This window comes from Nuphar pumila, chromosome 1, assembly GCF_984573655.1.
Source record: "Nuphar pumila chromosome 1, dmNupPumi1.hap1.1, whole genome shotgun sequence".
NCBI lineage: Eukaryota > Viridiplantae > Streptophyta > Magnoliopsida > Nymphaeales > Nymphaeaceae > Nuphar > Nuphar pumila.
Window position 1 is genome coordinate 163,523,042 of NC_143249.1, and position 13,487 is coordinate 163,536,528.

General features: G+C 39.2%; 2 protein-coding genes across 2 annotated transcripts; one reads left to right on the forward strand and one right to left on the reverse strand.

Annotated features, from left to right (window-relative positions):
* The first annotated feature begins 3,797 nt into the window (after positions 1 to 3,797).
* LOC149851182 (uncharacterized) lies at positions 3,798 to 4,995 on the forward strand. Its single transcript, XM_089999220.1, has 2 exons — positions 3,798 to 4,031; positions 4,856 to 4,995. Exons 1-2 carry the CDS (start codon positions 3,810 to 3,812, stop codon positions 4,940 to 4,942), a joined length of 309 nt encoding a protein of 102 aa, XP_089855346.1. The 5' UTR covers positions 3,798 to 3,809; the 3' UTR covers positions 4,943 to 4,995.
* A 3,314-nt stretch (positions 4,996 to 8,309) lies between these two features.
* LOC149851183 (xyloglucan endotransglucosylase protein 7-like) lies at positions 8,310 to 11,741 on the reverse strand. Its single transcript, XM_089999233.1, has 3 exons — positions 11,413 to 11,741; positions 9,494 to 9,687; positions 8,310 to 8,919 (listed from the first exon to the last, which is right to left on the reverse strand). Exons 1-3 carry the CDS (start codon positions 11,683 to 11,685, stop codon positions 8,532 to 8,534), a joined length of 855 nt encoding a protein of 284 aa, XP_089855359.1. The 5' UTR covers positions 11,686 to 11,741; the 3' UTR covers positions 8,310 to 8,531.
* Between the last annotated feature and the right edge of the window lie 1,746 nt (positions 11,742 to 13,487).

The following is a 13,487-nucleotide window of genomic DNA, read 5'->3' on the forward strand; positions in this document are numbered from 1 at the left end:
CACTACAAGAAAATTGTTAATTAGCGACGGAAATTAGCGACGGATTTTTTCCGTCGCTAATTAGCGACAGATTAGCTAGAGATAGAATCTGTCGCTAATTCGCGACGGATTAGCGAAGAAACAAATTTTATCGCTAATCTGTCGCTACTTAGCGACGGATTAGCGACTAAATTTTTTGTCGCTACTTTTTATTACAAGAACACCATTTTAGCGATGGATTTAGAGAGGGAACTCTGTCGTCGCTAATCCGTCGCTAATTAGCGACGGATTAGCGACAGTATATATTTCGTCGCGGTTTTTGTATTTTGATTTAGCGATGGCTTAGCGACGGAATGTTTCCGTCGCTAAGCCGTCGCTAAATATCGCGTAAATCCCTAATCCCATCCCTCTTTCTCTTTTTCCTGTTTCGCTGTATTGCTCCCGCCCGCCGCCCTCTCCCTCCCGCCGCCCGTCGGCTCTCGCCACCGTCCGGCCGCCGCCGCCGCCGCCGCCGCCTCGCCGACGATCCTCGCTGCCGACCTCCCTGCTTGGCTAACGGCTGCGCCAGGGACTCCGAGCACCGGCGACCCGCCGCCGACCTCTTCCTCCTCCCTGCTGTTCCTCTGTGGCTGCTGCCGGGAGGTGTTGTCTCCCCTTCGCCGGCGACTCGCAACCGGCGTCCTCAGCCGCCGACGACCGACGATCCTCCCTGCAGCCACCTCTTCGCCTCCGCTCTGAGTTCCGGCGACCCAGTGGCCCCCGAGCTTCGCTCCAGGTCTCCCCCTCTCTGCTGTCGACTGCGCCGGCCACCGGCGACCTCGCCAGCCGCCGCTCCCCGTGCTTTCCGGCAGGGGGGTCGACCCTCTGCGTTTCCGGCAGGGGGTGTCGACCCCCTGCCGGAAAGGCATGGGGGGTCGACCCCCTGCGTTTCCGGCAGGGGTGGTCGACCCCCTGCCGGAAAGGCATGGGTGGTCGACCCCCTGCCGAAAACGCAGGGGGTCGACCCCCTGCGTTTGTATTTTCTCATCCATTTTATTGCTTTTGTGAGGCGTTGCATTCTTTGGTTGATACCAATGGATGTGTCAACAAAAGCATAAATGCAGACCATTCAATTTTGTGAAAAATGGCTACACCCTTGTAGTCATTAAGGTTTGATTGCTTTCATTTGCTTTTTGAAGTTTTCTGATTTATTTCAATCTGTTGCTTCTCTTACCCATTTCATTTTGAGCTTCCTTGGCTTACGCTAGTAGGTTGGTTCATGCAGAGAAGCATATACCAATTCCCTATAAGAATGCCACTGTTAAACAACTTGTTGCGATTCTGTAGCATCACGTTACCTGTCTCCTGGTACAATCATGTAATCTATCTGTTTTGATACTTAATGGTAGTTTTATTATTGTTAAAAATGGTAATGAAGAAAATTAATTGAGCTAGAGTGCCACTATCAGTTCGCAATAAACTGTTCATAGTGTGTTGAATAACATGCCCACAAATGAGTTTGTCGACAGGACTTTGATATGTGCTTATATTTTTTTGAGCGTGAAACTATGATGGTATATTGTTAGTACCACTACCATCTGAACTTTCTTTCTACTTTGTAATTCGTATGTTTTCGCCAACTACAGTGTTGCATTTCTTTTGGGTGCAATGTTGGATATTTATTGGTTGAATGCATGACTAATCCAATTTGGCCATCTAGCCAATCCTTCTCCTTGCCCCATCCCCTAACAATCCATGGCGACATGCTTTAGGATACGAGTTGCCATTTGATTTTAATAGCTTGGAATTTGGTTGTATCAGCCTAACAACCTCCTTTGAAGAGGCCTCTACAATTAGGTAATGTATAATGCTTAAAAATTTCTGTTGAAAGGAGTTGAGCCAGGAAAGCTGCTGATCAAGATTTCAAATGCCCATTCTATGCCTCAGATTTGACATGGAGTTAGTTATAAACTGATTGGATGAGTTCATAAACCCACAGGTTTGGTTCTTTGGTCTAGGCCCGACCAAATTATCATCCTTGGGATCATTGGATTCACTTTGTGCTGGATGCACCACAATAAATCATCAATGTAATCTATCAAAATTGGGTTGTCAAATAAGGAAGACCAATCTGGTTTTCATGGATGACATTGACATTTGGAAATGTCGATTGCATTTTAGGCTCTGTTTGGGAGGCATTGAGATGGACACGCCATTTCCTTGTGATTTCAAAATAAGGTTTTATTGCAATACTTGGTGTGAATGATTAAAAATTTTATTTCAATGTATTGTAATACTTGATACGAATGATTCAAATGCATTGTAATACTTGATGTGAATGATTTCAATTATCTGAATGTATTATAATTTATGCAATTAACGAATGATTTGAATTAGTGCAATACTTGATGTCAATGATTTGAATTAGTTGAATGCATTGCAATGCTTGATGTGAATGACTTGAATGCATTGTAATACTTGATGTGAATTATTTGAATGTATTGTATGACATATGTTATTTGTTAGAATATGGTTCGTGGAGGTTATAGTGGTCGCTCATCCAGTAGTAGCCAGGCTCAACCTTCATCTTCACGGGCTCCTGTGATAGGTATATCATATAACTAATTAGATGCTTGATTAGTTCAAATGCACATTCTGAGAACTTGGTGTGTATTTTTTTACAGATGATGTTGCGCATGTACACGACCCACCTACACCAGTTGATCGCACAAGTCAACAGCCAACACAGGAAACAGGGTCTTCTCAGGCTGGCACAAGAAGACTCATTCGAATAGTGTATATCGATAATCGACCGTAAGTATTTTGTTTTTAATTATTGCATATCTTTTAAATATTTTATATTGATATTTACTGTGTAACAATTCATGTGCAGCACGAGGTTTGAGCCACAAGAAGTAGTACGGGAGATTAGGAATTCACTTCTTCAACATCTACCAGGACCAGTTGCTCAATGGAAAGAGTACCCAAAGGAGGTATTAGACAGATTGTGGTCCTCATTCATGGTATACAGTTGTTCCTCATAGTTAATGTGTTTCATATTTAATTTATTTAAGCAATGTCTACTAACTTTCTGAAAATATTTGTAGGCTTCGAATCGCTTTGCAACTACGGTGGAAGAAAATGATGCAAGGAAGGTGTGGCAGAAGGTGGCTGCCAATCGATTTGCAGACATGCTGCACACTATGAAGACTGCAGCAAAAAAAGAATCTGGCGTAGTAGATGATCCATTACTGTGGAAGGGCCATGGTCCTATTACTATCAGGAGAGATTACTGGGATGAAATGTGCGATATGTGGGCGGGAGATGCATTTAAAAATCGCTCTGCGAAGGCTTCACAAAATCGATCGAAGATGCCCGAAGCCCATCTACACACAGGTGGATCTAAGACATTTGGGAGCCACCTAAAGAAAATGGTAACTCATCAATATATAATATTAATTTTATAAGTATTGTTGCAAATTTGTGTACTAAATCTTTTGTCATTTAACTTCGCAGGAAGCAGAAAAAGGAGGCAGTGTACCATATAAGGATGTGTTTGTAGAAACACATAAACGGAAGACCACGGGAGTCTTCGTATCAGAGAAGGCGAGAACGACAACGGTATGTATTAATTCTATTAATAATCATTGCAATATATATGCAAGTCATCATAATGTTATCATTAATTATTAATGAATACTTTAAACATTATTTTGTAGGAGGCATATGAGCAACAAATGGTAGAGCGATATGGCGAAGACGCTACTCAGCATCCATCATTTGATCCTACAGCATGGGTGACTGCAGCAGGTGAACCCAAAAAAGGTCGCGTGTTCGGGTTTGGGAGTAATATGAACACTTCACCAGTTATTGGTTCTTCCAGTTACGGCTCACCAACTTCTTGCGCCGACATAAGCTCCAAGCAGCCGACTATTCTTTCCGGTGATGATGTACGCGAGATCATTAATGAATCACTGAATAACTACTTCCAATACACCGTCGCCCCCTTTCTCCGAAATGAGATCAAGGCCGCTGTTCAGGATAGGGGATCTTCGATTCCAGGTCCCTCTCAGGTATAATCACATATATAGTTTTTTTGACTGTCTTAAAGCACATCTGAGCATGGTAGAATCACATATAGAGTTTTTCTAGATGCCTTAGAACACATATGAACATGCTATAATCACATATTCAATTTTTTTACTGCCTTAGCACACATATGAGCATGATAGAATCACATATATATATATATTTAACTTTTTGTCTGTCTTAGAGCACATATGAGCATGATAGAATCACATATAAAGTTTTTTTGATTGCATTAGAACACATAAGCATGCTATAATCACATATTCAGTTTTTTTACTGCCTAAGAACACATATGAGCATATTATAATCACATATTCTGTTTTTTGACTGCCTTAGCACACATATGAACATGCTATAATAACATATAGAGTTTTTTAACTGCCTTAGAACACATATGAACATGTTATATATCATTTATGATAGAATCACATATAAAATTTTTGGCTTTGCCTGCCTTAGAGCACATATGAGCATGCTATATTCACATATTCAATTTTTTTACTGCCTTAGCACACATACGAGCATGATCGAATCACATATATAGTTTTTTGCCTGCCTTAAAGCACATCTGAGCATGGTAGAATCACATATAGAGTTTTTTTATATGCCTTAGAACACATATGAACATGCTATAATCACATATTCAATTTTTTGACTGCCTTAGCACACATATGAGCATGATAGAATCACATATAGAGTTTTTTTATTGCCTTAGATCACACATGAGCACATGATAGAATCACATATAGTGTGTAATTTATTTCATTATATTTTGTTTATCAATACTGACTGTTCTTTTCTTGTGTAGGCTGCTAGCGATAATCAGGGTAGTGGAGCTGAAGGGACAGATAAAGACAATGAACAAGAAGACGCACAAAATCTTGGTGATGATTAGAGGACTGTGTTGAAGAAGTTCTATTTTTTTTATTTTTCCTAATTGTAATTGTTGAATTGTAAATAATTAAACTTCTTAGTTTTAAGGTGGAACGATTAATTATTATAGATACTTGTTATATGAATTTTTTTGTGTAGTTTGTTTTTTATTTACAGGAAATATAAATTGTACAGGAAATATAAATTATACAGTTCTCGGTAATTAATTTTTAAATAATTTTTTTTTGATTTTTTTTCGTTTTTGCGACGGATTAGCGACGGATGATTCCGTCGCTATTCATATTAATCTAGCGACGGCTTAGCGACGAAATTAAATCCGTCGCCACGCCGTGGTCGCCGTTTAGTACCGGCGGATTGGCGACGGAATATAGCGCTCGTTATTCCGTCGCAATTAGCGACGGACTTGGCGACGGAATTATTCCGTCGCCAGTTAGCGTCGAAATATTCGCGACGTAAGCATACTGTCGCCGCGTTGTCGCTAATCCGTCGCTAACATGGTTAGCGACGGATTAGCGACGGAATGTGGTCGTCGCTAATCTACTGCTTTGTTGTAGTGATACTGCACGAGTTGATTACTATATGGCATGTTAACATGATTCCAGACTTTTGAGAATGCATGTTATGATTTTAGTATGCAGCATTTATAAATACATGCATAAAGTATGATATCCTACAGGGTTTGATGGCCACTTGGTGTGCTTCATGAAATTAAGATAATTATGATTCAATAAGAGGGAACAATGAGATGGAAAGTACATTGGCCTAAATGGTAGTTGCATGTTACCTATGGCCTAAGTTAAAGATACCCTTGATAGCCCTTTTGAGTATGACCTGTTTCGTTGAGGTATGCTTAACTGGTTGCTTATAGCGATCTACTTTAGAGAGGGTAGAAGGTATGGAATTTCTTAGACCCTTCAGTTTGATTCGCTAGAGACATTTCCTCACCATATCTTCTAGCTAAGGAGTTCTCGAGTACTTCGACAAAAGTGAGTGATCATGATCATCGTTGTGACGCTGGTGTCATGCCCCCGAGTAGAGTTATCTTGAAGCAGTCGTTTCCTCTCATAATTTTTGGGCTCATTCCTTTGGGGATACGACTCAGGGGGCTACTCAGGCATAATAAAATACATAGCATAATAAACACCCGAGCTAGTCAGCCTATTTCGGGTTGGTCTAAGTCATACCCAGGTAGATCAAAAAATTCAAGATGAAACATAAATTACTTGCTCACATTACTTTACTTCACTTTACTTTACTTTATTTTATATTACTGTAAATTATTCTTGTTCCTAAAAGTTGATGAATTCATGCTCATTGATATATGTCTTGTTATCATCTGAAGTTTGATGTTAGTATATTTAAGATTGTTATTCCATATTTGCCTTGTTGATAGTTGATGCAAGCTTTATGTGTTATACATTGCATTAGCTGTGTGAGTTTTACTAGGACTTTCTAAAGTCTCATTCTTTCAAAATAAAATATTTTTCAAGAGACATGTGATAGCCATAGATAGTGCAGAAAGCTGGAGGGGGTTGTGCACATTGATATTTTCAATGATCCCTAGGACTTCTTATTTTATTTGAATTTTTAATATTTTTTTAATTGTTAAAGGACTATTTAATTCGACATTTGATTATTAGTTTAATTTATAAATTTCAGTTACTTTGTGCATAGTCAATGTCTATTTGAATATATGATGGTAGTATTCTATTAATATAATGTGTCTGAAGATTTAACCAAGAAACTAGTTTATAAAATTAATTTCAAAAATCAATATTTTTTTGCTGTGTTTACTCACCTAATAATAATATAAGGATTTTATCAATTGGATGCTTTAACTTCGAACCTTGTTCTACGGAGCTATTAAACATGCATGCACAGGCTAACTCTCTAGAGTTTGATTCTATTAAGGTGAAGCCAATGATGAAAAACTTGATATATTAATAATTTCTTTTATGTAATGGTTCAATCAGATTTGTTAATGGATGGTTCTATACTGAATCTAGTACTAGGAAGCTAAGACATGCTCGCGCTTGCGCTCACACGGGTCCTCTAGTACTTGATATGGTTAAAACAGGTTTGTTGATGAGATCGTTGCATTATTATATTTTAGAAAAAAGAAAACAAAGAAAAGAAAAGAATATATTTAACCTTAAAAAATATCTAGTATTTTTGCTTTAAAATCGTCTGGGTCGTTACAGTTGGAATCAGAACTAGAGTGTTACATTCAACCCTTAAAAAATCATTTTTATACATCTTAGTTGGATGATTCAAGAGTCTATTTCTATAAAACCAAGTGTCTAGATCACATTCATACAATAAATTTTTTGAAAAAAGTAACTTATGAAATTCTTGGTTCATAACAGTAAAGATATTTGTTTGGTAAACATATTTTAGTTACCATATATATACAATTATATATAAGTAGAACGCAGGTGCTTAATGATACATGCTAAATGAGTTTTTTTAGTTTTTTTTTATTTTATTTTTAAATTATGACCATACATATGTGATCTAAGTACTTGATTTTATAGGGATCAGCTCTTGAAGTGTTCAATTTCGAAACATGGGTGGGTTTTTATAAGGTTAAAAAAAATCAATGGTCCAAAATCTTTGTAAAATTTTGAGGCTCCAAATATCACTTTTTCATATAAAACACATGATCCAGGTATGGATTCCTCGTAAATCAATCATGCCCAATACATTTATGGGGGGTCTGAATTGCAAGAAAACACTGAAAGGTCCAAGAAAACCCATTAAGCACCTATGCTCTACTATATATATATATATATATATATATATATATAGAGAGAGAGAGAGAGAGAGAGAGAGAGAGAGAGAGAGAGAGAGAGGACTATTCAACAAAAGAAAGGTCCAAAATCTATGACAGATGATAATAGACAGTGTTCCTTATCTAATGATTGAGTTTTCATTGATCGAACATTACATATTGGATTTTTATCATTCATTTATTGTGTAACATGTTTTGGATTATGATTTTTTGATGTTTAGATGCAATTTTGAAAGCGCTAAAAATCAATGGCCCACAATACTTTGTATTGTAAAGTTTTAAACGCGTTGTGAGCTGTCCATTTTTTCATGTTTTGAAAAACAAGCCTATATGAAGTCTTCATGTAAGGCATATTTCTTACTAAGTAATTTATAAAGAACAAATATATGATTTGGGATCGATGAGATGCTCAAGCATTGGAGAAGGGGAGTCGTCAGATCATTGTCCTTCCCTATATATATATATATATATATATATAGTCAAGCGTGTCTCTTTGTATTCTGGGTTCCATACCAGCATGTCTGTGTTTGACATAGGGAAACAACATGGTCCGACCAGTCTTAACAATTCTACAGCATTAGAATGACGTCCATCTCTAGATGGATTGTGATATGGCAAGATCAAATAGTAAAATAACATTAATACTGAACCATACAGCTCATTATTTTATGAACAAGTCGATCATCCATGAAGCATGCATACATAATTTATACACTCCAACTGCATCCAGTCATTATTCTACATAGCACATCATTTCTTTTACATAGCACATCATTTCTTCTTCTTCTTCTTGATTGCTTTATATTGCAAGAGAGCACTCTGAGGGGAAGCCCTGAGGGAAGCGCCTGTAGTCTGTGCAGTAATTGTAGATCATGTAATTCTTCCTAACCCACTCAAGTTTGCTCTTCGCTGCTGCGTCCAGTGATTGTGACCACCAACTTCTTGCCGGATCACTCGAGCAGGATGATTTTCCGCCCAACCAAGAACAGGCATCGGCGGCGAAGCCCCGGTAGGATGCTGTGAAGGGTGCCTTAGACCAGTCAGTCTTTACTAGCCCACCCCGAGTTGCCCAGTCATCAGCACTCCAAAGGCTGGAGTAAAGTCTCATAGGTTGGTTCTTTGGGTATGGTACCCCCATATGCTCAGCATTGTGGAAGACCCGGATTGGCGTGCCGTCTACTAGGAACCTGCATGATGTCCAGACAAGGTAATCAGTTGGATGGTCCAGGGTTTTTGCCATGGATTCAAAGTGTAATAGTTCTTATGATCGGGTCTGCTAACAGTTTGACCTTGACCTGGGTCTGAACCGACTAACAACTCATTCAGCCATATGTGGGCCTAGCTTGGCCTGAACGTTCAGATCAAGAGGTGGTACTTATTCCTCTATAAGGAATTAAACCTGATTACATGGTCTGGATCCACTATGACAAATTTCCTTGACAACCATCAAAAAAAAAAGAGAAAAGAAAAAGCTTAATCTATTCGTAGAAACATTGGCCTTATATATGTTAGATCTGAACCTTGGTTTCAGTTCATCGACCAGTATCCACTCTATTCCGTCCCTTTTCTAATCTTGTCCCACTATCTAATTCAGGGTGGGAAACACGTTTCTCAATTTTTTTTTTGTTATTTTCCAAACGTTTTGAAAATGCAGTGTTTCTCGTTTCTGAAACGGTTTCCTAGAAAACACGTTGCTCATCCTCTTATACAGTTTCCGGTGACCCTGGTCCTACTATAAAAACAAGGAAATGCAGCACTCACACTATCTGCATAGGGTTCCAAAGGATGGAGTAAGTGTGGAAGTCAGCCCTTGGATCGAACCACAAATAGAACTGTTGCTCCCTGCTCCCCTTCCCCTGTGAGAAGACATTGGTGTGCAAGATGTACGGCTCCCCACTCACGTTGCCCAAGAACTCGAAGTCTATCTCATCATGGGTTGGCCCTTGAGATGAAAGCTGCAAGCAAACATAAAAGGAAAAAAAAATAATCAGAATTTTTTGTGGAGTTCTGTTTATTGTCATGGATGATCTTCTAGAACCGTCACAGCGATGGAAACAAAGATATAACAATAATGTTTGGTCCAATCTATAGGGCCAAATTTATTGGGGTGTCTTTGTCTTTATGCTGTTTGAGAAAGGGATACTAGCTATCTAGGAGAAAAGATTCACCCCCTTTAGAAGGTTATCATCCTCTACCAATATCAAGCTTTTCTGTTCAAAGTTGCAACTCTGGAGGTGTAGAACCACACAATGGCTAAAACTAAGTTGGGTACAAAGCCAATTTAGCTATAGAGCACAGATATGACATGCTTACCAGTTCAGTAGAGAGAGAGAGAGAGAGAGAGAGGTTCCTAACCAAGAATAGAACACCTTGAATAGGTCTGACTCACCGGATAAGACTTGGCTTACATTGGCATAATTGACGCATAGCAAGTTCATGGACTCAAATCAGTCCACAAATTTAACATATGACTGATAAAGTGTATGGCATCATGTGAGACACACGGTCAAGTTCATGAACTCCAATTTTTCATGAATTTAAGCTATGTTTTGGTCTGTAAACTCCAAATTGACTCACGCCAAGCAATTAAGCAAGCACACTTTGGGTTCAATCAACTATGTTGACTTTTGCAAATACACAAAGGTACGGATTGCGTCTACCACACTTCCACAATCATTAACTTTCATGAAATTCAAAGGGAGACTTGATGAATGATGACCTTCAGGAAGAAGTAGGCCAGATAATTCTCTTCTGCAAAGGGATAATTTAGACAAAGGATATATGCTAGCCATACAAAATAGAATTTATATGATCAGAATTGCTTATCTCTAATAGCTGTCTAAGCTGGCTTAGCTGATCATAGCCTAAGCAACTTCACTACTTCAGACTCGTGATCAAGGGGTATGTAGATGCTTGGGAGAATGATATGTACATAACAGATATGCGTAATTAGCTTAGATATTTACATACTGGAAAAATTGATATCTTATCTGTGAACTAGGAGAAGAAACAGTCCTAGCTATTTGAAGCCGCCTGTAACAAATGGGAGGTTTCCTTCAAAGCATATACATAATATTTAATTTTTGCCAAATCCAAAAAGAAGACTTTGAATTTATTACCCTGAGATAACAATCTACGGCTATTGCACACCCGCCCGGGTCGCCTGAGTAGGAGAGGGCCTGGGGAGAAGGTGCTGACCCCTTCGTCACAGGTTCAACTCCCACTGTGTGCGGGTGCATTTCACTGGTGGGCTCCGTAAGAGCTTGGGTGTCACCGACCCCACCCGAAGATTACCCGGCGGGGAAACTTTGTCATATAAAAATAAATCTATCGCTATTGCATGTCTTAGATTTACGTGGGACAATGAGAGATACTATTCGTAGAGAGGAACCTACATGGAGGGGACAAGCCTTCATGATGACAATGATGAGAATAGTGATGATGGTGGTGGTGGTAATGATCGTGATGATGACTATGATGATGGTAGTGGTAGTGATAATGTTGGTGACCGTGATATTGTAGAATGATGATGGTCCTGGGTAGTGATGATAATGATGGTGATGTTTATAATAAAGAAGGATGATGGTAAAAACTATAATGATGGTGGTGGTGATGATGATGATGATGATGGTAACGGTGATAGTTAAAAACATAGATGATGGCAAGAGCTATATACTCACGTAGTATGCAGTGACTGTGCCTGCTGAATTTCCGGGAACAACTTTGATCTGCATGTCAATCTTCCCAAACAGGTACTCATATTTGGATTGGAATCCAGAGCCGGAGGTCCTGTCAAGGGAGAGGGTGAGAAGGCCACCGCCGTTGAGAACCTGAGCTCTTGGACCTCCCCAAGTGAGGGTCACATCCCTATAGAAATCAGCTAATACATAAACAGAGGAGAAGCACAGCAAAAGAAGCGCAAGCATAGCACCACAAGAGCATGAAAACGCCATTTTTTTCTCTCTTCCTATATTGGTTTTCTATAAGAACATAATGATGGGTGTGAAAAAACAATGAAGATGAAGAGGGAATTTATAGAGAGAGAGAGAGAAAGAGAGAGAGAGAGAGAGAGAGAGAGAGAGAGAGAGATGGGTGAGGGTGATGGTAAGTGGTCCAGTAGGGACGCAGCTGTAGGGATTTGGACGTGTGAAAATGGACTGGAGACAGGAGGTGGAATGCTGTGAGATTATAGGAGCACGTCTTTGTCTTTCGGCGTCTTCTTTTAGACCATCTCATGGACTACGTCGTCAGGGGAGAAGCAAATATCTTTATTTTTCTTTGCATTCATTTTAGAGATGCCCGAGTAATTCTTTCATTGCGATTTGTTAACTCTCTCTCTCTCTCTCTCGTTAAGTGGATGATTCATCTGTTGGTCTGTTGTTGCTAAAAGTAACCAAGGACAAAGCACGCACAGCAAAAGATTTGTGGAAGTCTCTTGCTTGTTTGTTTCATATTCACATCTCTCTCTCACTCATATATGATTTTCTGTCGTTGCTAAATGTATCCAAGTACAAACACGCGTGTAGTAAAGTCAAAATTGTGGAAATCGCATACATGCTATCGAATTCAATAAATTTGGAGACCTTTGTTGCACTTTGTACAATTCACAGCTGGCTAGTCTTTGATTACAGATGTACTACTCATAAAATGTTGATAGATTCCCATTTGAACCTCATATTATTGGTCTGTACAACGATAAAGGGCAATAAAGATCCAGTCATAAGGCCTTATGACCATTATGGTCATAAGGCCTTAACCTATTGACACGTGTCCCATGAAAAGGCTGACCGCTAATTGACGCCAAACTAGGGTTGACCAAAAAGAAACACCTAGTTTGGCGCCCCGTTTTTGGAAGCAGCCCGGCCATACACGATATTGATCCTTAAAAAAAAAAAACAGAACAACAGAAAAACAAACAAAGAAGAAAAGAAAGACCATGGCACCACAAGATGCAGTGATGTGAAGGTACTCGGTGCACGCTTCAACCATTTTTTTGGGTTCTCAATCTGGTGAAGGTATGATCTCTCTCTCTCTCTCTCTTATTTTCACCTCCAAAGCAAGGGTTTAAAAGGATGAGTTGTTTGTGGATACATTCTGTATGAGTACTGTGACTATCTATTCTGATAACGAATATTGGTAGCCATGTTTATGTTTATGAATGAATGTGGATCTTTACTCATAGAGAGTGTTTTTTTCATTATTGGTGGGATAAGAATGAATGAATGGTGCAAGCGTGTGGGATATTTAAAACTGCGGGCCACCACCCTACTTTTGAGTGGATGTACATGAAGAGAGGGTCCCTTCCATCCTTGTTGGTTTGAAGTTATTAGCTGACCCAACTCCTCCTCTGTCTCTATCTTTATTTCGTCCATCAATAAGAAGCCACTCAAACAAGAATCCCATGAGTAACAACAGCCACCCTTTTTTAAACAATTATGGTGGAAAGTGTGGAGGAATTACCTTTATCCCTTTCTCAAAAGTTTGAGTTACTTTTTATGTCCAACAATCCTAGGTTTGGTTGAGCTTTTAGATGCTCAGGAGACCACTTGTAGGGATGTAAATGGTTCCGATTCAGGTTGGATGTCCTACTGAACCCATAGTTGGATTTGCTAGCAAAAGTGGATCCTATTGATAAAGGGATCCAGACTCACTGAATTCAAATCTGAATAAAATTCAAATCCAAATGCATATAATATGTTAGAATTTAAGAAAGTCTCTATGTTTTACGCTGCCCGAAGCACAACCGTAAGTATGA

Excerpts from the sequence above, each read along its gene's own strand:
- LOC149851182 (XM_089999220.1), top strand. The coding sequence starts at position 3,810 with ATGAACACTTCACCAGTTATTGGTTCTTCCAGTTACGGCTCACCAACT. Across the intron at positions 4,032-4,855 it reads CGATTCCAGGTCCCTCTCAG|GCTGCTAGCGATAATCAGGG; the intron begins GTATAATCACAT and ends TTTCTTGTGTAG.
- LOC149851183 (XM_089999233.1), bottom strand. The coding sequence starts at position 11,685 with ATGGCGTTTTCATGCTCTTGTGGTGCTATGCTTGCGCTTCTTTTGCTG. Across the intron at positions 9,688-11,412 it reads GCACAGTCACTGCATACTAC|CTTTCATCTCAAGGGCCAAC; the intron begins GTGAGTATATAG and ends GTTTGCTTGCAG. Across the intron at positions 8,920-9,493 it reads TGGAACCCTATGCAGATAGT|GTTCCTAGTAGACGGCACGC; the intron begins GTGAGTGCTGCA and ends GACATCATGCAG.